General features: G+C 35.0%; 1 protein-coding gene across 1 annotated transcript in view; it reads left to right on the forward strand.

The window, feature by feature from the left end:
- The window catches only part of LOC136035416 (uncharacterized), a gene marked incomplete at its 3' end in the record, with an annotated part of 248773 nt that overhangs the window by 138036 nt on the left and 83605 nt on the right, over window positions 1-27132 (forward strand). The window contains 3 exon segments of the mRNA XM_065717209.1: window positions 3309-3386; window positions 12628-12685; window positions 23947-25205. Of these exon segments, the coding sequence (XP_065573281.1) occupies window positions 3309-3386; window positions 12628-12685; window positions 23947-25205 (1395 nt within the window).

Here is a 27132-nt window from a genome sequence, read left to right on the forward strand (position 1 = left end):
AATCGAGGTTGTTCCAGACTTCACCTACCTGGGCTCCATAATTTCTTCAAATGGCTCACTTCTCCCCGAGCTACATGCGGGATTATCTAAAGCGTCTTTTGTCATGGGCAGACTAAATTGCCATCTTTGGCGAAAACCAAACATCAGTCGCACAACGAAACTGCGGATCTTCAACGCTCTAGTCGGCTCTGTGACGCTTTACAGAGCTGAGACATGGCAAGCATCAGCTGCAAGCCTCAAGAAAATTACAACATCATTAGAAATTAAAACGAACATCGACTATTACATATATGAGGGGCTCATCTCTTCCTAAATACCTCGCTCTTTGCGCTAAAGTATTTTTAGTAATTTCAACTATTTATTCTACAGCCTTTGTGATTCAGGGGTCAACCTTAAAGAATTGGGACAAAATCAAAGATTTAGTGTAAAGAGCGAGGTGTTAACGAGGGAGCAAATCCCCTCATATACATAATAAAAATATACGAATATAGAAGTTCGTTACGTAAGTTAATATGTAAGTTACGTATATTTTTTACTAATAAAAATGTTCGTTAAAAATTAAAAATTCTAGTTGCCTTTTTAAGTAACTGAGAAATTGGAGGACAACTAGGCATCCTCCCCCACCCTTTTTCTCAAAATCGTCTGATCTAAACTAAGAGAAAGCCATTTAGCAAAAAAAGGATTAATATGCAAATTTCATTTTAATAATTTATCTGCGGAGAGCCAAAATCAAACATACATTAATTCAAAAACGTTCAGAAATTAAAAAAAAACAAGTTTTTTAACTGAAAGTAAGGAGCGACATTAAAATTAAAATGAACAGAAATTACTCCGTGTATACAAGGGGCTGTTCCCTCCTCAGCGTCCCGCTGTTAACGCTTAAGTTATTTACTGTTTTACAAAGTAGAATTGAGAAAAAGAGTCAAGCTTTAGCGTAAAGAGCGGGACGTTGAGGAGGGAACAGCCCTTTTCATACACGGAGTAATTTCTATTCATTTTAATTTTAATTTCGCTCCTTACTTTCAGTTAAAAAACTTGTTTTTATTTTTATTTAATCAAACAGTTCGTGGCAACGAACTGTAGTAAGGAGCGACCCGGCTCAATAGTAACCAAAACTCTAAAAAATAGAACTTTTATGCCAATAGTTACATCAAAAGAATCGCATTTTAATGATGATTTTAAATATATAAGTTCCATCAAGATTAGTCTTACCCGTCAAAAGTTACGAGCCTGAGAATATTTGCCTCATTTTAGAAAATAGGGGGAAACACTCCCTAAAAGTCATACGATCTTAACGAAAATTACACCATCAAATTCAGCGTATTAGAGAACCTTGCTGTAGAAGTTTCAAGCCCCTATCTACAAAAATATGGAATTTAGCATTTTTTGCCAGAAGACAAATCACGGATGCGTGTTTATTTTTTATTTATTTTTTTTTTTTTTTTTTTTTTTTTTCCTCAGGGGTGATCATATCGACTCAGTGGTCCTAAAATGTCGAAAAAGGGCTCCTTCTAACGGAAATTAAAAGTTCTAGTTCCCATTTTAAGTGACCAAAAAATTGGAGAGCACCTCGGCCCCCTCCCACGCTCATTTTTTCCCCAAAGTCACCGGATCAAAATTCTGAGATGGCCATTTTATTCACCATAGTCGAATAACCTAATAACTATGTCTTTGGGGACGACTTACTCCCCCGCAGTCGCCGTGGGAGGGGCTGCAATTTACAAACTTTCACCTGTGTTTACATATAGTAATGGTTACTGGGAAGTGTACAGACGTTTTTAGGGGATTTTTTTTGGTTTGGGGGGAGAGTTGAAGGGGGTTTACGTGGGAGGAACTTTCAATGGAGGCACGTTTTATTGGGGAAGAGACTTTCAATGGAGGGGGCGCAGAATTTTCTAGTATTACTTAAAAAAAACATGAAAAAATAAATATGAAAAGTTTCTTCTACTGAAAGTGAGGAGCAGCATTAAACTTAAAACGAACAGAAATTATTACGCATATGAGGGGTTTACCTCCTCGTAATACCTCGCTCTTTACGCTAAAGTATTTTTAGTAATTTCAACTATTGATTCTACGGCCTTTGTGATTCAGAGGTCATTCTTATGGAATTGGGACAAAATTTAAGCCTTAGTGTAAAGAGCGAGGTATCGACGAGGGATGAGCCCCCTCATATACGGAATAAAAACATACGAATATAGAAGTTTTCTACGCAAGTTAATTCGTAAGTTACGTATATTTTTTACTCATTAAAACGTTCGTAAAAAATTAAAAGTTATAGTTGCCTTTTTAAGTAATCAAAAAATTGGAGGGCAAGTAGGCCTCCTCTCTCGCTCCTTTTTTTTCAAAAGCTTCCGATTAAAACTATGAAAAGCCATTTAGCCCCCCAAAAAAATTAATATGCAAATTTCGTTTTAATTATTTATGCATGGAGAGCCAAGATAAGAAAAAATGTATTATTAAAAAACGTCTAGAAATTAAAAAAAACAAGGTTTTTTTTAAATGAAAGTAAGGAGCGGCATTAAGACTTAAAACGAACAAAAATTACTCCATATATGAAAGGGGCTTTTCCTCCTCAACGCCCCGCTCTTTACGGTAAAGTTTTTTACTGTTTTAAAATGTAGTGTTAAGAGAAAGGGTCAAACTTTAGCGTAAAGAGCGGGGCGTTGAGGAGGAAAAGCCCCTTTCATAGACGGAGTAATTTTTGTTCGTTTTAAGTTTTAATGTCGCTCCTTACTTTCATTTTAAAAAACTTGTTTTTTTTTTGTTTAATATCGATAAAGGGACAACAACGCACGTAGTTCGGGTATGATAGAAATAAGAAAATACAAACATCCTTCACAAACAAGGTCAATGTTCAGTTTTGAACTTTTTCATTGTCTAAAGTATACATTAGAACGGCTTGGAAACACTTTTAGCACACCACGGTCGACCCCGCCAAAAATTTAAAGATTATCGTGAGACAATTTTGGTAGAAAGATATTACCAAAAGTTGGGAGATCTGCTGGTAAATCAGGAATGGTGGAAACTTTGGCTCCATACCTTGATCTATGTCGTTGCTTTGACCAAGTTAAAAAAACAGATCCTGCTATGTCTCAACTGTCACATTAAGCATTATCACCGGTTCTCGATTAAAGGGATCAGTCTCACTCCTAGGGAAAAATAGTTTTATTTTTCTGGTTTTGCTGTTCATTTAAATGCGTGAATTTGTAATCTCTTTGATTGTTCACAAACTTTGTAATGCAAAAGTAATCATAAATTTGAGTGTTTTGACTTGCGTATGTGTTTAAAATTGTGTTTCGTACTTTCAGGCACCTTTATGGCAATGTAAAGTATGCTTTGATCGGTCACACGGAATTCAGTCATGGAATCAAAGAAGTGCAAAACAGGTAAAAGTTTTGTAATAGAGACGTCATGTCATGTAAATATTACATCCAAATTAAGCTTAAATTTTAATTGGATACATTATAACCAAAGTATCTAAACCATGTTACGCTCAATAATGCAGAGCAATCTATATAGTATCATTTCCGATAACAGACAAAGTGTTCGCAGGTCGAAGAACAATAGAGGTTTCTGTTTTCAAAAATAGGGAGCAATTACAATGTCGGAAAATAACTCCACTATTACTTGCATAATAGAAATGCATTGCAGTTTTTGTCTTTATTTTTCATAACACTTGATCCTATTTTTTTTTTAACAAATTTGAACAAATAAACCCTTCAATTGTTGAGGCATTGTGGGAAAAATGTTGAAATTTTATTTCATTGCTTAATAGAACTTTCGTTCAGGAAGCAGTAAAGGAAAAAGTCAAATTTTAGTGTAAAAAACGGGGACTGAGAGTTGACAACAACCCTCGTGTACGCATTAATTTATATTTGTTTGAGTGAAAAAATCACTCTTTACTTCTATTATGGTTAGAAAAAAATATTTGTGTAAACTTCTTATTTTAATGTCATTGAAAATTTTTAGGGAAGTAAGCCTCCAGAACCATAGTTTTTGTACATTTGATACTTATATTTGAAATTACTTTTTTACTTTGAATTTAGCATTATGTTTTGTCATGCTTGGGCCTCGGGTCGAAATGGCAAGTAAGGACCTTATTACTCCTTTATTTCCAATTCATAAGCATGGCAATAAAAATCCCAATTTCCACGATTTTGCGATATTCTAAATTCCGGCGTTCCACGATTCATCGGCGTGACCTGAGCAGCCATTTTCATCATATTGAGGGATATAGCATAGAAAAGGGCGAAGAGTCGACCAATCATACAAGATTACATATGCTCTCAACGTTAAATTCTATAATATGGTTACGAGTGATGATCGTTGGGATTCAAAATTTCCTCCGTTAAAATTACTGCACGAACCAAACCTCATTCAACTATAGCAATATCATTATCTTTGCATTGCATTTCACTGATAAAAATTTTCATTTAAAATTAGTCATTGGCATAGGTTGAATGGTTTCCTTGATATCACTTTTGACAAATCATAAAATACGCTTCGTTATAATCAGAGACATTGCTCTACCCTTACCAATAGTAAAGATCCATAAGGCTTCAATTTATATTTTTTTCACAGAGCCAGTTTACATGGAAGGGATGGTCACACAAATTTGGAGTTGTCGCTCGATTAGAAATTGAAAGTGCTAATACCTTTTAGAAGAGTCAAATGTCATCGGAAGGCAACGTGCCCCTTTCTCACACCCCGTTGTCCCCAAATACATCTAATCAAAATTTTAACATAACTATTTTGTTTAAAATGCCCTAATCCAAAGTTCAAATAACTATACCACCTGTGCTGACCTCCACAGCCCCCAGTGCAAGGGCTGTAAGATATTCAATTTGCCATTGGGCATATTTTTGCATTTGGGCATTGGGGCATATTTGATGTTGGGTCTCCAAAATGGTTTAGCGTATAAAGTTGAAATTTCAAGGGAATGCTGAAAGGGATGCCGAATACAATACATTTGTAATATGCGCATGCCTGTTGTTAGAAAGGAATATCAGCAATATCTAAGGAATGACTAAAGGTATTAAGTCCCCCTTCTAATTGTCGATGCACCCTCCACTCAATATTTATCGACGTTTTCAAAACCCATTTTGTCCAAAATAGTTTAAAGGTCTATTAAATATGTCTCTGGGGTCCCTTTCCCCCACTCCGCCATCGCTAGGCAAGGATTGTAAATAATAAATTTTACGATTGTTACATACCGGATTTATCATTAGGAAAAGGGAATGCTTGATTCTGGACACGGGAAACTTTTTAGGAATGTTGAGGGATACACTAAACTAAATTAAAATACAATATATTCATCCAGTTTATAAAAAAGGCATATCTGCAAAATCTTAAAAGCGAATTAGGGTTTTAAGTTGAAATTTTCAGGGCATGTTGAAGGCGCTATTGAAAAGCGATCAGAGGACAACCCTTCCCCTTCCATGCCCTTTTTAGCTGACCTCCCTCCAAAGACATTCGATCTAAATTTTGAAATAACAATATTTTTCAAAATGGTTCAAAGGTTAAATAACTAAGAATTTGAACATAACATAACCCCTCACAGCCCCTTGGGCAAGTATTGTAAGTTATGAAAGTTGTCCAATATTTAAATTAAAGGTAGAGTATTAAGGTGAAACTTTAAGAAAAAAGTGAGGGGATGCCGAAAAGTACACAGTATGCAGTATGTTTTTCAAAAGGTCAAATAAGCAATATATAAAGAACGGCTGAAGGTATTAAATTGAAACTTTGAACGCATTTTGAGGGGAATGCTGAAGTGATTAGAAGGCAACTAGCAACCCCCCTCCTGATCTTTTGGATGTTCTCCAAACAACTAGAAATTTCAAGAAGTCATTTTGTTCAAAATAGTCCAAACATGTAACAATTATGAATTCAGGAATGTTATACCCCCACATCCCGCAGGGCAAGGAATGTAATTATACAACAAGTCCATTTTTAAATGCAAGTTTCATCATAGGTAGCGCTGCTTAAGTAAAGAGCGATGTGGACACAATGTATTCTCTATATATTATTATTATTATTATTATTTTTTTAGATCAAACACTTCATATTGAAGGAGTTGTCGTAGAAACTTTGAAAAAGGCTCAATAAATTGAAAATTGAAATGGCTAGTTTCCTTTTTACCTGTAGAAAGTTATAGGAGGATAATAAGCCCCACTTCTACGCCCACTTTTCCCCCAAACAAATCTAATAATACTTTTGAGATAGTCATTTTGTTAAACGTAGTTAAAAGGTCCAAAAATTTTGTATTTGAGGACGATAACACCCCCCCCCCATATCTCTCAGGGCAAGGGTAGTAAATTATGCCCCGAGGACATAAAAGGTTTTTGTAGAAAGGGTGGTCGTATAAATTTCAGAACGGTATCATTGGATTTGTAATCAGAAGTTCTACTGCCCCTTTTAAGATTCAAAGTGATTGGAGGGTGGATACCCCATTATCTCCCTTTTTCCCGAAATGTTTCTGACAAAAACTTTGAGATGGCCACTTGTTGTCGTAGAAACTTCCAAAAAGTCTCATTCGATTGGAAATTGAAAAGTCTAGTGCCCTTTTATGGAAAGGGTGGTCGTATAGACTCTGGAGGTGGCAAATTGGCTTGGAAACTAGATTTTCAAGCACTCTTTTTAATATTCAAAGTGATCAGGGGGCAGCCGAGCCCCCATGTTGTATTTTCCACAAATAAATCTGATGGAAATTTTGAGATAGGCATTTGCACAAAAATAGTCCAAAAATCATATAATAAAGCCTTTGGGGTAGACAAAATCACCCAGAGCCTGGTGGTAAGGGTTGTAATTTATGCCCCAGGGGTATATAAGTTTTCATGTAGAGGGTGATCGTCGGAACTTTAGAAGAGGCTTAGTTGATCGGAAATGTGTAGTTCTAGTTCTTTTTAAGAGTCAAACATGATTATGAACAATTAGCCCCTTTCCCCTCCCTGACATCCTCTTTTCTCAAAACATATTCAATTGAAGTCGCGAGACAACCATTTTGGTACCAATAGTCCAAAAATATTATAACAATGTCTTTAGGGTGGACAAAATCCCCCAGAGTCAATGGACACAGATTGTAAGTTATGGCCGGGGCATATAAGGATTTTACGGAAAGGGTGGCCGTATGATTTCTGGATCGGATAGAGCTTATTAGATTGGAAGTCAAAAGTCTTAGTGCCATTTTTAAGTGTCAAAAGTGAATGGAGGGCAACCAGCTCCCCAAGCTTATCATTCCACAAAACATATCCAATCAAAATCTTAAGAGAGATATTTTGTTCACCATTTATGGAAGATCCAGTAGTTATGACTTTGGGGATGTCAACCTCTCCATAGTCCTCAGGACAAGAGCTGTAAGTTAGGCAATTCGTACATCATTTAGACATAGTATATGTTGTTTTGAAAGGTATGCATATTTGTGATTTTCTGGAAGACAAAGGGCATTCAGATGAGCCTTTCAAGGAATGTTGAGGGGAATGTTGAAATAAGTCAAAGCGCGTTATGCATACGGATTGTAAAAATGGTTTAACACCTGAATAACTGAGCATATTAATTTGGAAAATTCAAGAAATAATAAGGAAGATTATCAAAAGGGCAATATTTACATGCTACCAATACTACGACAACCACCACCACTACTGCTACCACACTACTCCATTTACAATATGAACAGGAAGTTCGAACTAAATTAAAAGACCCTATGTGCTCACACACATTGTCAAAATACCGTAACTCAAGAATTGATTTGGGTATTAAGTTGGAACTTTCAGAAAATGCTGAAAGGGGAAGGTCATCTTACCAATAGGGAATGTGTGGACACTGCTGCTTCTACTAATATTACTGCTACAGTTACTACTACTACTACTGCTACTACTACTACTACTACTACTACTAATACTACTACTACCACTACTACTACTACTACGAACTACTACTACTACTACTACTACTACTACTACTACTACTACTACTACTACTACTACTACTACTACTACTACTACTACTACTACTACTACTACTACTACTACTAGTACTACTACTACTACTAATACTACTACTACCACTACTACTACTACTACTACTACTACTACTACTACTACTACTACTACTACTACTACTACTACTACTACTACTACTACTACTACTACTACTACTACTACTACTACTACTACTACTACTACTACTACTACTACTACTACTACTACTACTACTACTACTACTACTACTACTACTACTACTACTACTACTACTACTACTACTACTACTACTACTACTACTACTACTACTACTACTACTACTACTACTACTACTACTACTACTACTACTACTACTACTACTACTGCTATTGCAACTATTTGTAAGGCTAAAAACATTGAGATGAAAATTTCAAGAATTATATGAACGTAAAGGCTGTCAAAGCACACATCAGTAATGTCAGAACAATGACTAATTGTATTTAGCTGAAACTTGATGAGAGGGATGTTCTACTTACCAAAAGGCAATAGGTTAATACTACCGCTGCTACCACTATTCAACACTATTATTAGTAATATCATTGCTACTACTGTGACTACTATTACAACTATGCCTAAGGGTATGAAGGTGAAATTTTCAAGAAATTTTGAGGGTGGAAGATAAACTGAATTAGAACACGCCGTCTGTATGCCGGTTGTCAAAAGATTTTAACAGCAATATGTAAGAACAGTTTGGTGAGTTAAGCTTAAAATAACAGGGCTTGTTGTGAGGCATCTTGAGCTAACCAAAATTAAATATTTGCATCCTAAGGCTACTGCTACCACTAAAGCTTAGGCTATTACAATTAATTCTACTGCTACTACTACTACTACTACTACTGCTATCAAAATTAGGGATATTAAGGTGAAATATTTGGGACATATAGAAACTATATGAAACTAATAAAAAAAAAAATCTATACGGACGCAGGTTGTCATGCAGGCGTGTCAGAAATACTTTAGGAACGGTTGACGATATTAATCTAAATCTTTCGACTTGTGTTGAAAGGAATGTTAAGGAAACCAAAGGTGCTATACGCATACCGCTACTAATGGTGCTACAACTGTTGCTATTGCGCAAGCACAAAATATGTTTTAAATGTTTTACTTTTTTTTACTTTCATATGTAAAAAAATCAAAATTCTTTGGAATCAATATCAGTATATGTCAATTAAACTCACAATACACGGTCTTTTTTTCAGTAAAGCGCAATTTATGTTCTGGTCTTGAGAAGACATGGGGGGTTATTAGCCCTACTCATGTTAATTTTTGCTCGTTTTGAGTTTGACTCGGCCATTTATTGACATTTCCTTTTTGTTTTGAGATTCAATTATTTCTTGTTAGTGAATTTTGATAGTTTAACGCTTGGAAGATTATTTGACTTTATTTCTGCTTATTTTGGCTTAATGGAGCTCTTTACTTTTCTTTGAAAAACTTGTTTTGTTGAATAGCTTTTTTCTAAATAATCATTTTGAAAGGGGAATGTTTGGTCCTGGATGTGTCCTAAAAGACAACTTGTGATTGTGACTAAAATGACCTGTGACGGTGACTACTTGCAATAGCGACACCTTGTGACTTCGACTGCAACTACTTGTGACTTCCATTACTTGCAAATACTTGTGACTGCGACTGCAACTGCTTGAGACTGTGACTACCTTTACTTGCTTCTACTTGCAGAAATTTTGAAGGGATTTTTAGCAAAATCACAGCACAGAATGTGCATGCTGGCAGTTAAAGGACATATCAGCAATATCTCAAGGACGGCTGAGGGTATTAAGCTGAATCTCTTTGGATAGGTTAAGGGGGGTGGGACTCTAAAACAACCACAGTGTTGCCAGCCTCTCCCCTATTTGGCTATTTTGATTCCCTCTCTTCGACATCAATAAACATTTTGAAAATGATATTTTGCTGAAAAAAGTCTATAGGTGAATAAACAAATCCCAAAACTAACAAAATCATAATGAACAATTAAGTGAATCTGAAACAAACATTTAAAATCATCCACAAATATTATTAGTGCTACCTCCTCCCCAAATCCTAAAACAACTAGAGTAGCATTTGAACTAATGGACCGTAGGTTGTCTCATATAAATTGTCTCATATGGGAAGACTTGAGATAAAAAAAAGTTTAGATTTTCTTTGGCTTCTTCCTAGGTTAAAAATCTATGTCTGAAAGCCCCAACCCCTCCACCAAAATAAATTATCTAAAAGTCTGAACTTGAACTCACAAATCATTTCCAAGATATTGCGCATATGGTAATTCGATAACCTTGCAACAAGAAGAGTCTTTTGATTTACCTCGTCTCGCAATTGCGAAAGGTTACGAGTCCCTTGGTGGCTTATAGTGAACATTTTTTAAAGTTACAAGAGACAAAACAGAGATCAGAGACAATTTTTTTTAGCCTTTTCCCAACCCTCAAACAAAAATTTAAAAGTACCTTTTCCCCACTATCCTTCTTCCTTTCCCCAATAGCACCGGAGAATTTCAGCTCCATCCCAAAGCTATTACCGAGATATCGCAAGTGCTATTTCTACGGCCTGGGCACAAAAAGTGTAAACCTACCCCTGTGCCTCCCTTAAGTCAAATATTGAGGCCCATTTGACCCTCCCCAACACTCTTTAAAAGTTTTGCGAATTGATCTGACATGCCATACCTGAGACATTGCAGATTCTGTGAAAACGCGGATGCGCAAAGTGTTTTTTTTTCGTTTCCTCTAGTACATTCGTCGTTTCCAGTCTATATTGGAGAACTCCAGGGGCCTTGGTATAGCCGACGATCCCTAAGAGTTTTTTGCAAAGAGGAAAAAGACCAAAAATGGAAGTTTAGTCTATTAAATCTAGATGTGAAAATACGTAGTTTTGATAAATTAAGGCCATTGTACCTAGGGCTGTGGGGGTAAAGTTGACTCTGGAATAATCTTTTATGACTACTACTAATACTATTACTGCAACAACTACTACTACTACTGTTGCTCGTACTACTACTGCCACTAGTAATATTAGTATTACTACTGCTACTACTACTAATGTTACTGATGCTCCTCTTACTACTGCTACCCCTGCTACTACCACTCCTACTACTACTACTGCTGCTACTACTACTATTACAACTAATGCTACTACTACTACTGGTATTGCTACTGCTATTTCTTCGAAAACCACTACTACTACTGAGATTAAGGTTATTAAGGTAAAACTTTAATATGTGCATACTATAATTGTTAGTACAACTACTACTATAACTAATCATAATCTTATTAAGGTAGCAGTTTCAATGATTAGCTAGGGTAATATTCGACAAAGTCAAAACACTAGTACTACTGCTATTACTACGTCTACTCCTAATTCTACTACCCTACTACTACTGCTACAATGACTGCTAATGCTACAGCTAATACTGTTGAAACTAACACAATCATTATTACTACTACTACCCCTTCTATTCAACCAAATCAAAGAAATTATATATATATATATATATATATATATATATATATATATATATATATATATATATATATATATATATATATATATATATATATAATATATATATATAAATATATATTTGTTATAAGCTATGTAGAAATCGTTGTTATAAAAACATCATTAATATATATGTATATTATATTATATTCTAATATCATTTGCATAAACATATATCTTTTTTTTCATCAGCATACAATATCTTTTTAATTCTTCTATTCAGTCAAATTCTTCTTCTTTTCTTTATTTTATCCAGAATTTTTCGGTCTATACTAAAATATACTTGATGTAACTCCTTTCCTGGTTTCCTCTTTTTTTGTTCTCTTGCTGATGGGTTGGTGATGCTTCATGTAATGGCTAGAATCAAACTGGTTGTTTTTTTTTCGTACTGCTGAAAAAAAATGTGAATCACATTTTTTTCACACATTTTTTTGTTTTTTACTCTAAGGCTCCCGGATTAATTGCCATCTAATTCAATACTATTTCATTATCATTTCATATAATTTACTACCTATCTACCTTACCTCTTACTCAGCAATCCATAGCTTGCTACCTTTCCAATTCCTAATATACCAATTTTTTTTCTCCTAATACATTTTATCTACCTTTTTCTTAATTTTTTTTTTTGACAATTCCCCATTCATACGATTATTAATCCCTTAATTTGTGATACAACAATTTCAAAACCCCCCTTCTAGCTACCCACGGTAGCAAGGGGCTACTCCCGTTCATTAGGCTTATAACATATAACATTGAAATACAAATTTACAATATATATATATATATACATATGTATTATATATATATATATATATATATCATATTATTATATATATATATATATATATATATATATATATATACATTTACATAAATACATTCAAAAAAAAAAAAAAATAAATACCGATTTTTTTAAATACATCATATTTCATCGTATTCTGCTTTTAATGGGCCTTGAATTCAAAAACCTTAAAAAAGAAAACCAATATATATATATATAGAACGACGTTAAAAATAAAAAAAATAATACCATATTATTCACTATCAAATATACTACCTATGCACCGTCAATTTTCATTTAAATATAAGTTGGATTCGGGCTACAGACTATAATAGTTTTTTTTTTCAGGGTTACAGTAGCAATGGAAGGCCTTTCACAGATGAAGGCTTATTACCCCTGCAGCAAAGTGAGTATCAATCTAGCAGTTCAAATATGACTATTATAAAAGATAATTCGCTTATTAGCTTCCCTTCTCAGGAAGTTGGTCTAAGAAAACCAGCAGAAAAAGTGCCAGTTTACGAGAATAATCATGAAACTGATTTAAAAAACAAATTCATTGCCTCTTCCCCATTTTCTTCCCCTTCTCCCGAAGGTTATTATGCTCAACCTTTATTGCCTGAAAGATCCCAAAAGGCTAGCCAGGTTTTAGCTGAACTACGCAGAGGTAAACTTCAAGAGGAAACTCAGGCAATCACATACACTCGTCCTGGTGATAAAACTCCTTGCACAGAATTTCATCCAATCTCAGAAGTTCCGGAATCTACTTTAGAGAATCGAACTTTAGGCGATTCAATTATGGAAGAAGAAGAAGCACAATTTCCAAATGATGAAAGTAAGGATGAATTTAAGAAGTTGCCAACCGGAGAGGTTTACACTATACAAGAAGTTGAAGAAGAAGAAACATCTCCAACTGCTGGGGATGGGGTGACGAGTTTACGAAAGAAGGCCGAACAGCAACGACTTTTGTCAGGTAGATTATTGGCTTCCCGCTTGTCCCTCTTTCTTCGCTGTTGCTTTAAGCATGCTTTTTGTGGAAATTTACAGTCACATTCCAATGAATTATCCTCATCCCATTCGGATTTTGAATTACTATTAAAATATTGTATTTTTTTTAAGGAGCGTTTATTACAAACTGTAAAGGAGATACTGTAAGAAAGGAAGTGCGTTTTTGTCATTGTTTGTATATACTGTATAGTAGAGTATGTTTAGGCTACGTCTCAAAACGTGCCTCCAAAAATATCCATTTTGATCCTCAATTTGCTTTCCAAGTGGTACCTTGAATAAGAGCCCCATCCTGGGTTAGTCATAATTTGGAGTCACAATAATTTTTTTTTTTACTATTATCTTAGGCATTAAAAAACAAAAAGGAAATTCCTCTTGAATTTAAAATTTTAGCTAGAATTTTTGGAATAAGTTTGCCCTATTCAAATTAACAGATTTTGTTATTATAGCCTAACTCTTTATTTGCCTGCTAAGTTTTATGTCATTATTAAAATCATCAGACGATGAAAACCTCTCCCGAGTCCTGAGTTTATTTGACTTCAGTCAGGACCGCCCTTCATTGTTTCTATTAAACATAATAGAAATGGATGAAACACAAAACTAAAACATCCTTAAAAACGATCGAACGTAAATATTTGTGAAGCATACTTCGTTGATATTTTCGTTGCCACGTATCAAATGCCTTAATTATGCAGTGTTGAAAGAGATCTTCTTCGTTCTAACAAAGACAGACTTTTTAAAGGTTCGTGGAAGCAGCACGAAGGAGGATAGACATAAATTTTGTGGCAAGTTAGACCTAGTGACAGTTTGTAGCTTGTGAAAGCGTAGTTATGCAAGGCAAAGTCATTTACTGTTTTTTTGTAAAGCAGTTAGCTGTGGACCTTTCAGCAAGGTCAGTTCCGGTTTTGAGGATACTAGATTTCACGTGACTAGAAACCCATGGCACTAGCATCATACAGGCACATGATTAGTCACTAAGAAATTACATTATATAAGACAATAACAAAACTGCTTAATAAAAGACTATTGGCGGCTTTTTGTCTTATGATTTTGGTCCCATCTCACATATTGGGTAAAACCTCAAATATACGCTTCTCCGGTAATTCTGGATTTTCCTAATTTTTCTTTCAAATATCTGAAATGATAGCTGCAGAAATGAGGTACCGACACGCATTTTTGTGTGGACTTAAAAGAGCGTCACCATTGACATGAATTAAGTTGCTTGCTCCTGTATGGTAATGTACAGTATACCGTTGCGATGATGCGTTCTGGTATTGAAAAGAATAGAACATTTAATTTCAGTTTTTCTTCTATTCTTCATTCTTCTTATTCTTCTATTTCTTCAGCTTTTCTTCTCAGAAATTTCTTGCTGTTGCAATATTCTGTAACAATAGTTTTAAACATCACTATTTCTCTTTTTCCTGGGTTTTATTTCAAATTAATGTAATACTACTACTACTACTAATAACAACTCATTGGCGCACCAATATTCTAGGACAGTGGTCCTAGAATATCATGATAAGGCTCGTTCGAACAGAAATTGAAAGTTTTAGTGCCATTTTTAAGTGACCAAAAAGATGTAAGGGCAACCCCTTCCCCGCCCCTTTCTCCCAAAGTCATCCAATCATTATTTTGTGATAGTCATTTTGCTCATCATAGTTGAAAAGCCCAATAACTATGCCCGTGGATATAACGTGACCCCACGCCCTTACAGCTTCAGGGGGAAGGTATTTAAGTCATAAAATTCGCCCTTTTTTACACATAGCATTTGTTATTGTGAAATGTGTATACACTTTCGGGTGGGGGGGGGATAGTTTTGCTAGGGGTTTTTCCACGGGAAAATTTTCTATTGGAAGGGAAGTTTTCAGGGGCTGAACTTTTCAGGGGAAATTATACACTTGGAGAATTTACAAGAATTCCAAGAATTTACAAGAATTTTAAATGTCCTGCTTTCTCTTTTCGTCTCAATTTTACGCGTGGAGTTCCTAGGGGTAATTGTCCGAGGTAAGTTTTCATCGTGATTGTATTTTTTAGAGGATATTTCCGTGGAGAGAGGGATTTTTCCGTGAAGGTGGGGCCAGATTTCCTGGCATTAATTAAAAAAAAGTCAGAAATTAAATAAAAAACAAGTTTTTCCAACTGAAAGTAAGGAGCATCATTAAAACTTAAAGCGAACAGAAATTATCGCGTGTATGAAGAGGATTGCCACCTCTTCACAACCTCACTCTTTATACTAAAGTTTAAATTTTGTACAATTTCTTTAAGAGCGACTCCTGAAACACAAGGGTTGTTCTAATTAGAACAATTAGAACCATATTGTTCTAATTAGAACAATAGGAAGCTTTTTTTTAAAGTATTAAAAATTTTAGCGTAAAGAGCGAAGTGTTGTGGAGTTGGCAATCCCCTTCATACATGTAATAATTTATGTTTGTTCTAAGTTTTAATCCTGTTCCTTACTTTCAGTTGAAAAAAACTTGTTTTTTTTTCTTTTATTTAATACCATACAGGAATAGAACCTTTGCTAAAGCGCTAAGGACCAAAGGGGTCTCATGACTGAAACATATCTTCATTATTATTCCAAAAGTGAAAAGTTGATCGACGCTTCCTCTACCCTTACTAAAACCCCACTGTTCCTCTAATAAAACTTTAATCTCTAAAATATCTTCAGAAAAAAATATAATGACAGACGAAACCTACAATATGTGTGGTGCATGCTGACAGCTTGCCTCTTATTGCGGATAAAAATAAATTTTTTTTTTTTCAACTGAAAGTAAGGAGCGACATCAAAACTTAAAACGAACAGAAATTAATCTGTATATGAAAGGGTCCCGCTCTTTACGCTTAAGTTTGACCCTTTCACACCTCTACTTTTTAAAACAATAAAAATTTAGTGTAAAGAGCGGGGCGTTGAGGAGGGAACAGCCCCTTTCGTATACGGAGTAATTTGTGTTCGTTTTATCGCTCCTTACTTTCAGTTGAAAAAACTTGTTTGTTTTTTTTAATTTAATTTCTAAAGGTTTTTGAATTAATACATTTTTTGATTTTGGCTCTCTGCACATGAATAATTAAAACGAAATTTGCATATTAATTTTCGTGTGGCTAAATGGCTTTCTAATTGTTTTGATCGGACGATTTTGAGAAAAAAGATGTGGGGTAGGAGGTCTGTTTTCCCTCCAATTTTTCCACTACTTAAAAAGGCAACTAGAACTTTTAATTTTTGTACGAACATTTTTGTTAGTAATAAATATACGTAACTTACGAATTAACTTACGTAACGAGCTTCTATAGTCGTATACTTTTATTACGTATATGAGAGGGTTCGCCCCTCGTCAATACCTCGGTCTTTACACTAAAGCTTAAATTCTATCCCAATTCTTTAAGAATGACCCCTGAATCACAAAGGTCGTAGAATAAATAGTTGAAATTAGAAAAAATACTTTAGCGTAAAGAGCGAGGTATTTAGGAAGAAATGAACCTCCTCGTATGCGTAATAATTTCTGTTTGTTTTAAGTTTCAATGCTGCTCCTTACATCCAATTGAAAAAACTTTTTCATATTTATTTTTTAATTTTTTTAAAGAATACTAGACAATCCTGCGCCCCCTTCATGGAATTTTTCTTCTCCCATGATAAATTCTCCATGGAAAGATCATCCCGCGTAACCCCTCCCCTCGATCTCCCGAACTAGAAAAAAATCCCCCTGAAAACGTCTGTACACTTTCCAATAACCATTTCTATATATAAATTAAATAAAAAAAAACTAGTTTTTAACTGAAAATAAGGAGCGACATTAAAACTTAAAACGAACAGAAATTACTCCGTATATGAAAGGGGCTTTCCCCCTCCGCAATCCCTCGTTCTTTACGCTAAAGTTTTTAATTGTTTTAAAAATTAGAATTGTGGCAAAGAGTCAAACTTTAGCGTAAAGAACGAGAGATTAAAAAATTAGTTTTTTTTATTTGATTTCTGAACGTTTTTGAATTAATGCATGTTTGATTTTGGCTCTCCGCACATGAATTATTAAAAAGAAATTTGCATACTAATTCTCTTTTTGGCTAAATGGCTTTCTCTTAATTTTGATCAGACGATTTTGAGAAATAAGGAGTAGGGAAGGAGGCGTAGTTGCTCTCCTTTTTTTTCGGTTACTTAAAAAGGCAACTAGAACTTTTAATTGTTAACGAACGTTTTTATTAATAAAAAATATACGTAACTTAAGAATTAACTTACGTAAAAAACATTTAAATTCTTATATTTTTATTATATATATGAGGGGGTCTGTCTCCTCGTTATGCTCTTTATACTAAATCTTAAGTTTTGTCCCAATTCTTTAAGAATGACCCTTGAATCGGCCGTAGAATAAGTAGTTGAAATTACTAAAAATACTTTAGCATAAAGAGTGATGTATTTATCTCCTCCTAAATACCTCGGTCTTTATGCTAAATTATTTTTAGAACCCCTCATATGCTTAATATCTCTGTTCGTTTTAAGTTTTAATGCTACTCCTTACTTTCATTTGAAAAAACTTTTTTATGTTTATTTTTTCATTGTTTTTTTTTTTTTTATAGTAATGCTAGAAAAACACGCGTCCTTTTCATTGAGTTTCTCTTCCTCCATGACATATTCCTCCAAGGAAAGATACTCCCACATAGCCCCCTCCCCTCAACCCAACCCTCCAAACCAAAAGAATCCCCCTGAAAACGTCTGTACGCTTCCCAATAACCATTACTGTATGTAAACACTGGTCAAAGTTTGTAACTTGCAGCCCCTCCCCCAGGGACTTTGGGGGAGTAAGTCATCCCCAAAGACATAATTATTATGGTTTTCGACTATGCGGAACAAAATGGCAAAATTTTGATCCGTTTACCTTGGAAAAAAAAATGAGCGTCGGAGGGGGCCTAGATGCCCTCCAATTTTTTGGTCACTTAAAAAGGGCACTAGAACTTTTCATTTCATTAGAATGAGCCCACTTGCGACATTCTAGGACTACTTGGTTGGTACGATGACCCCTGGGAAAAGGAAAAAAACAAACATAAAACAAAAAAACAAACAAATAAACACGCACCCGTGATCTGTCTTCTGGCAAAAAATAAGAAATTCCTCATTTTTGTAGATAGGAGCTTGAAATTTTTGATATAGGGTTCTCTTATACGCTGAATGCGATGGTGTGATTTTCGTTAAGATTCTATTACTTTTAAGGGGTGTTTTCCCCTATTTTCCAAAATAAGGCAAATTTTCCCAGGCTTGATGACCAAGATTAAATTTGATGAAACTTATATATTTAAAATCAGCATGAAAAACCAATTCTTTTGATGTTTCTTTTAGCATCAAAATTCCGATTTTTAGAGTTTCGTTTACTATTGAGTCGGGTCGCTCCTTACTACAGTTCGTTACCACGAACTGCTTGACAATTGTCAAAGTTTGTGACTTGCAGCCCCTCCCCTGGGAACTGTGGGGGAGTAAGTCATCCTCAAAGATATAGTTATTAGGGTTTTCGACTATACTGAACAAAATGGCTACCTCAAAACTTTGATCCGGTGACATTGGGGAAAAAGAGCGTTGGAGGGGGCCTAGGTGCCCTCCAATTTTTCGGTCACTTAAAAAGGGCACTAGAACTTTTAATTTCTTCTAGAATGAGCCATTTTGAGAAGTTCTATGACCGCTGGGTGGATACAATCATTCCTGGGAAAAAAAAAATAAAAAAAAACAAAGAAACATGCACCCGTGATTGGTCTTCTGGCAAAAAAAAATACAAAATTCGACATTTTTGTAGATAGGCGCTTAAAACTTCTACAGTGGGGTTTTCTGATACGCTGAATCTGATAGTGTGATTTTTGTTAAGATACTGTGAGGCTTAAGGGGTGTTCCTCCTATTTTCCAAAATAAGGCAAAGTTCCTCAGGCTCGTAACTTTTGATGGGTAAGACTAAATCTGATGAAACTTATATATTTAAAAGCAGCATAAAAATCTAATTCTTTTGATGTTTCTATTAGCATGAAAATTCCGTTTTTTTAGTTTTAGCTACTATTGAGCCGGGTCGCTCCTTACTACAGTTCGTTACCACGAACTGTTTGAAACGGTGCATTTTAATGGAAAAGGGTAGATATAAAAAATCATGCCTTTGTGAAAAATTTGAAGTTTAGTATTAAGCGTTTGGAACTAAGGAAACGACCGCCCCCTTTGCATTTAAGATATATTTGAGCATGATATAAAAAATGACCATAAGTTGAATTAAAATGAATAAGCTTTTGCTCTAAGATATCGTTCATGGCAAGTACTAAAAAAAAGAACAAGATTTTTCAAAGAAAGAAATGGAAGCGATATAGAACAAATAAGATTATTCCGAAAGGGGGAGGGTTACCCCTTCTGAACTCAGCTCTTCATGCTAAAGTATTATAGTACTTTAAAAATGCATCTTCTTCAGGATCAATGGTCCTTGTATTTGAGGCATCGTTCTCAAAAAATTGGACGAAAGCTCTATTTAACGTAAAGAATGGGGGTTGAACAGGCGGCTGCCCACACATGCAAAACAGTTTTTTCGTTTAAAGTTTTAATCCCGCTCATTTTTTTCATTTTGAAAAACTTTTTATCGAAAAAAATATTTTATTTCATTGCCTTTTATTGAATTTTGTTGGTTTTTAATAGCATACAGAAGATTACTTTAAATGTTACCACCTTCTCAAACTGACTTCTTCAATCAAAATGTAACTTTTTCACCGTTATATTTCGAGAAAAAAAACTCGTCTAGTATATTTGATTTTAGCACCATCAGTACTCATACAGCAAACTTCATGATGATCGAACTCATGATATATTTGATTTTAGCACATAGTATATTTGAATATATATCATATATCATAATATATATAAATATATAATATATAAATATATCATATATAAATATATATAAATATATCATAAATATATCATTTATAATATATATAAATATATCATAGTATATCTGATTTTAGTACCATCAGTACTCATACAGCAAACTTCATGATGATCGAACTCATTTGATGATCAAAACTTCATGATGCGTGGTTGATCGAACTCAACCACGGTTATACAGTAGTTAGGTTTAGTTGGGAGATGGGTCATTCAAATAAACGTTAAGTAATCTTATTAAATGAGAAAATATATCACACCGCAGAACGGGGTCAAAATCTGCTATTTTGTTACACAAAGCAACAAATTTTTCCTGAATTAGGCTTCTGAAAATTCCAAGAAATTTAGTCCAACTTTAGCTATCAAAAAGATATTCATAGAACAACCCGGTTTGGAAAGTTTAAAGGTTTCTCTTTTTCTTTTTTATCTTGGGTCCTGTTCCTCAAGACTGAAAAGATACGACTATGCATTGTAGAAACTGCTTCGTAAGTAGAGCCGTTCCAGGGGGGACAACAGGGGTAGTTACCCTGGCGCCATGGCTTGGGGGCACCGCAGCTGAGGAATTACCCATTTTTATTCAAATTGTCACCTTTATTTGTCTTTTTTGCTTATATTTTAGTTTGGTGGGAGGCACTGTAACTAATTTTCCCCGTTACTGCCAACCGTAGGCACGTCTCTGTTCGTAAGATAGCCTTGAAATCGTGTAATTGTTTTTTGTTGTCTTTTTTTACATTTTGTTGTACTCTTTTTTTTTTACTCTTCATTTGTCTTCTCATTCTATTCACAAGATGCTTTCTTTTGTTAGTTGTCTGTAAGCCTTTGCCCACACTGTCCTTCCAGAATCCTAAACTTAATTTTCAGTGTTAGCATAATGTTTCTATTTAAGTGATTATGTTTGAATTTTATTTGAAGCAAAGAAATATTTTTAAAACAAAACAAAGTTTTATTATCAACCATGTATCGAGTTAAATTAGTTTTAGAATTCTTTAGGTTTGACTCGGTTGTGCTTAATTTTGAATGCACTAATGTTTGTTTATAATATAAAAAAAAGTTTAAAGCGAAAAATATAAATTTACATAAGAGGCTGCGTTTGGGGGAATTTGGAAGCACCGAGTTTTTTTTCTTTTTTTTTCTTTTTTTTTTGGTTCAGACGATCGCAAACTTCTTTGCAGTAGTCTAAAGAAAAGCAGATTTTCAGTTAATTGAAACAAAAGGCATTGCTATTTGAGTTCCTTCAAGTGTAACCTCGAACGCCCATTCTTTGGACGGGAGAAAGAATCATTAGAAAAACAGTGTTGTCTAATTTCTGGATTATATAAGCTGTTCTAGTAAGAAGTACTATCTATTTAACAATAGATATCGAAGTGGTAAAGGATAGTGAAGTATACTTTGACAAACACAAGGACAGTAGTTCATTAAACTGATGTTATTTCAATTAAGGACTTGTTTGGGAGTCCTGGCCTCTGGTATCTTGGGATTTTTATGCATAACAAACCTAGGTTTATTATTTAATTTGTAGATTTAGCCCAATCAGCTTCAAACTGTTTCCCGAATAAAACTCTTTTTTACGGAAAACATTGGACACAACTGGCGACATCTGAGCAAATGCGGAGAGAGTTTTTCGCGCCCTAATGGAAGATAATTTTCAGGAATGCATTTAGAAGCGGAAACAAAATTGGAATTAGTGTTTTCCTTTGACAGGCGACTAATTTGAAGAAGATACATTGCAATAGCCTTTAAGTAAATAGTTTCTAAGACTATACTGCTTTTCCTTTTACGAAAAACTTAAGAGAATAAAAAATGGGTTAAATTTAAATAAAGCAGTGACAAAGAACGAAACGAAAAAAACAACAACAAGTAAATAACAACTCACATCTTAATAAACTCCAAATAAACTCCACTTAATAAGCGCGTATATTTGGTTTAATTCAACTAAACTTTTTTTTTTCTCTCTCCATTTTTTCCCGCTAATAAAGGCTCTCAGACATGGAGTCGAAATAGGGAGATTTTTTTTTATTATTTAATGTGTTGTTGTTTTTTTTTCATTTCATAAAAGGAATGAAAGAATATTTTGTGCCGTAAATAGTTCAGTGGGCCAACAGCCTTAGCAATAACAATAATATAATCTTATTTATCATTTTACTATTAATTCTTTCACTTTAGAATGGGAATTTTTCGCTGTTCCTCCTTGGAAGTTTTCCACAACATATATTAAGGGAAAGAGCAAAGTTCATAAGACACGGAGTGTTTTATGTTAAAGGAGATTCTTTACCTTGAGGTATAATAGTAAATGTGGTCTCCTGAATTAAAAAAAAAAGTAGGGTTATCCTAATTTGTGTCCTTGAAAGAATTATTGATAGGTAAGCAGTTACGTTGACTTGAGCGTGACTGCAAACCCTCAAATGTTTTTCTCCAACGCGAAAGCTTTGTTGATTATTTATTTTTCTATACATGTTAAAAATAAAAAAATGAGTTTAAATTTGTGTTTTCATATTTATGTATTATAATGTACGTAATATTTAAACAAATTTAAAATGTAAGTCTGAACAATTTTTATTTTTTGATTTGAGAATTTCCAGTGAAAACACATATTCTCCTAAATAAACCATGAAAAAACTCCTATGAACCATGAATTAGGATATATGAAAAAACACAGTCGCTTCTATTGTATTTGGGAGCTGGCTTTTCTCCCCTTCCTGTAAAATTCCACCCGTAGAAAATTTTTTCCTATGGAAATTCTTCCTTGGAATATCCCCCCCAAAAAAATTACCTAAGGAAAATTCCCTCCACAGAAAATACCCTCCTGGAAACTCCCCTGGAAAATTCCCATTGTGGAAAATCCCCCCCCCCGTGCAGAAATTTTTCCCCTGGAAAATCCCCTCTCGAAGAAAAAATTCCCTCAGGATAATTCCTCCTCCCCCATAGAAATTTACACCACACGAAAAATTGAAAATATATACCTCAAAATAACAATCAGGTGTCCTATGGGATGACAAAAGGACCAGATATCATAAACAACTTTAGCACAGGGAATGATTGGCCTCCAATCACTTTTGACTTATAAAAAGGAATAGAACTCGAATAAGCATCCTCCGAAACTTGTACGTCCTTGAGCGTATAGGAAGCCCCCCCCCCCTCTACAAAGTAAATTCTGCTCCTTTGGGGGTTTATTGTTACTTTTAATTTCATAGTAACAGTGTAGACCAGCCATTTCCCCAAAGATAAAGAGGGATTATACATCAATTTCTACCACCAATCCCCGCTCCTTCATTAGATAATCTATTTTGTATATGCTTGAAGGCTAAATGAGAGTTAGGATGATTTGGCATTAAAATGTACCCTTTGAAGCACCTGTTCCCCTCATTAACAGCAAGGAAAAAATAAATAAATATTAACACATTGAATCTTTATGGCTGTTTACTACAGGCAACGCTATGGCACTGCCTTTGATGTAAACAGGTGAGCAGAACTTTCAATCTCCCATCTAATGAGCATCCTAAAATATCCATAGTGAATTTTCTGGGGGAAATTTTCCGCAGGGGGAGTTTTCCGAGCAGAAGAACTTTGCGGGGGATTATCCTTGGTGATTTTTTAATTTTTTGGGAGTAGGGGGTTGCTCGGGATCCAGCGGGAGATTTTTCCAAGGAGAAGACCAGACCTGCTGTATTTATACGTTTATTTGGTAATGCTACAGCTGAGGAAAGAATCAACCAGTTTAATTAATATTGTTATGCGATTCACACAATATAAAAAGAAAAATGAATAAATTTGATTTCTTACAGGTACTAATAGATCAAACTTGCATTATGAAGAGCAATATGGGGACCAGCAGCAATTGCAGAAATTTGAAAACCAGCAACAGACAAATCTACAGCCAAATTTTCAACAATTACAACAGCAGAATACGCAGCAACAACAACAAAAGCAGGACTTCCAAAACCAGCAACATAATATGCACCAGATCGATCAGGGTGTCCAAAATCAGACAAAACAGTCCAGTAGCCCTATTCCTTCAATAAGATCTAGATTCTCTTCACTTTCTTCGCTTACCCAACCGTTTTTTACAAAGTCTTTAAGCCAATCTGATAAGAATACCTGTGTCTCACTGAATCAGTTGACTCAAAATCAAGGAGGTCAGCCACACACTCTGCAACAAGGCCAAAGTAGCCATAACATAATGGAAAACCAAGATGTAATGTTCAATAACTTTGGTAGCCAACATCAGGACCAGCAAAGTTTCCAAAATAAGCCTAACTTATCTCACCAAGTGCATCATCATCATGTGCAAAATACGAATGTGCCTATAAACTCTTATAATAATCAGTATCAAAATCAAGCATACCATAAAACTACTAGTCTTGGGTCGCATCAGGCTGAACAACAACATGACAATCAAGCTCAAAGTGCTTTTAATAACCATCAAATGAATAGCCAGTATCCTTCAAATCAATCCAACCAAACCAGCTATCTTCAGGAAAAAAATATAAATAATCAAGTTTACATATCAAGAGACAGCACTAGTCATGCTATGTCTAATGATAATCCACTCTCTTTTGCTAATCAACACCAAGGGCATCAAACTCAGGCATTGACAAGCGATGCTCAGCTGTCCGAACAAAACCAGATGGGTCTAATGCCTTTACAGCCAAATCAAGGCAACAACGGCTTCTCGAATAATGCACAAACCTTACAGCACAATATTCATCCTTCTCAAACTTATGGAAATCAAATTTTTCACCAAACAAGTCAGTCTGGAGTATCAGCCTCACAGAACCAATGGTTATTGCAAAAAAACTTACAATCAGGTCCGTCAATGCATCAAACAAATCAGCAAAACTTTGCTCCCTCCCAAATGAGCCAGTCGAATCAAAATCAAAAACTAAATCTAATAAGAGCTAGCGGTGACATAAACTCCCAAACTATAATGAACACTCAGCCTCGCCCAATCGTTTCATCTCAGATATCCAGTGGGCTTACAAGTGTAACCCTTTCTCCAAGCGGAGTCCCGCCACCAGCAGGAGTACTGGGCTTAGGAGTTCTGGTAAGTAGCCTACCACCTATAGATTTTTGAAAGGTTTTTCGAAATGTTTCTTAGTATTATAAGTATGAACTGAAATTATTTACACTTTTGTGAATTTTGATAGCTCAGCAAATTGATTTTATTATTTTAACATAAAGAATGGCATGTAAGCAGTATCTCCTCACTAGTTTTAAGCGTACAGATAGGGGTTAAACTATTGGAGCTACTAGCCCCCCAAGATGTTTATATGCACACCTGGGTCTGACGCAATAGTGCCCGTGTATAGTACATCTACTTAATAGGGAATGTTTTTTTTTACAGTTGTTATGCTTAAAAAACTTAAGGGTGTGGGAAAACCCTTCAGGGCTTCTTTACTTCAGGATTTCTTTGGGTGTTATGCTTAAAAAACATAGGGCGTAGGGAGAAACTTTCAGGAGCTTTCTGGACCCCAGGATTTCTAAGACTGTTTCTTAAAGCCTCCAGGGGGCTTGTTTACTTTAGGAATTCTGTGAAAGCTCTTTAAAGAACCTTCAAGGCGTCCTTACCCCGCAAAAATTAAATTTTCTTTTAAAATTCATCAAGGGGGGCTCCTCCCACCCCAGCTAGGACATGGTACTTACATCATCCCAATATATTTGCCATTTTATGCATGCAAATTTGCGGCCATTTTCTATGAGCAGAGCAGTTAGAGAGACTATTTATTTTATAGGACAAAGAAACCCAGTTATTTCCTGCAAAACATCTGCTACTATTCTAACGTGGAAACCGAGTAACGTTGTTGGATATTTTCTTAAAAAACACGGATAAAATTTATGAGTGCTTGGTTTGGATTTGGGTTATCATTTTTCAACTCCTCATCTGATCTAATACTTAAAATCAGTAATGCGAAAATGGATTTAATCACTGACGTGGATCAGCACTTATTTGTGAAGGTCCATGTGGTTAGGGTATTTTCTCCACGGGGATCATCTCCTGGAAACTTACTGGACTGGACATTGCACCGGTGAAAAGTCGAATTCGCTTTTTCGTCAGCAATGTCTCACTTCTCTCTGCCGTGTTGGAACTAGAAATAACTGTACGGTTCTTCTTCTTCAAGTTTCCCTGACATTACCATTGTTGAGGAGAATAGACCTTGAGGATGTTATTTTCGAAATTAAAGGTGTAAATACCAGTAGAACGTCCTGTTTCGGTACTTCTTTTCCCGAGCGGTTTTAAACACATACCCGTAAATTTTTCAGCTAAGGAAACTAGTGTGCAAAAAGATTAGATTAGGGGTAATTTTTTTTTTATTCAACTGACTTGAAATATAGGTTTGGAATTACTTGGGCCAAGAAGAGCCTAGTTCATAAGAAATTAGAGTGCTCAGTCATTGAACCAAAAAAGGACCAACGAGCTTTATTTTTATTGAAATAAGTTGAAATAAAAACCATGAGTCACTGGGTCTAGTACTTCTCAATCTACAAGAAAAGTTTGTCTTGATGGCACGCATCATTTCAATAAAGAGGCCTCCAAAGGTGCCACAAGGAATTTGTTTTTTACAAAATGACACCTTCACTCCTCAAGTCCTCTCTGTGTACAGAAAGGTTATACTTTTTCTCTGTACTGCAAGAACAGATCATCAAATACAAGACCATAGGGATGGGATAAAACGTATTTTCACAATAACTGACAAACGAAAGGGCTTGTTGTTGCGCATGTACCTGAACATTAGAGGAAGGAAATTGGTAAATAAAACAATTGCAATTACCCATTAATATATTTTTTTGCAATCGCTGAAACTTGCTTCATGTAAAGCACTATAAAACTCTATCTAAAAAAGCTGAGGGGAGGAACTCAGATGCTTTGGTGGTCTATCATACGCAAGGTGATTTCTATTCGTTTTTATAAGGTTTTTTTTCAAACTTATAAGAAAAGCAAATGGCCGAACAAAAGTTTTGACTCGAGAAGT

This window comes from Artemia franciscana, chromosome 14, assembly GCF_032884065.1.
Source record: "Artemia franciscana chromosome 14, ASM3288406v1, whole genome shotgun sequence".
NCBI lineage: Eukaryota > Metazoa > Arthropoda > Branchiopoda > Anostraca > Artemiidae > Artemia > Artemia franciscana.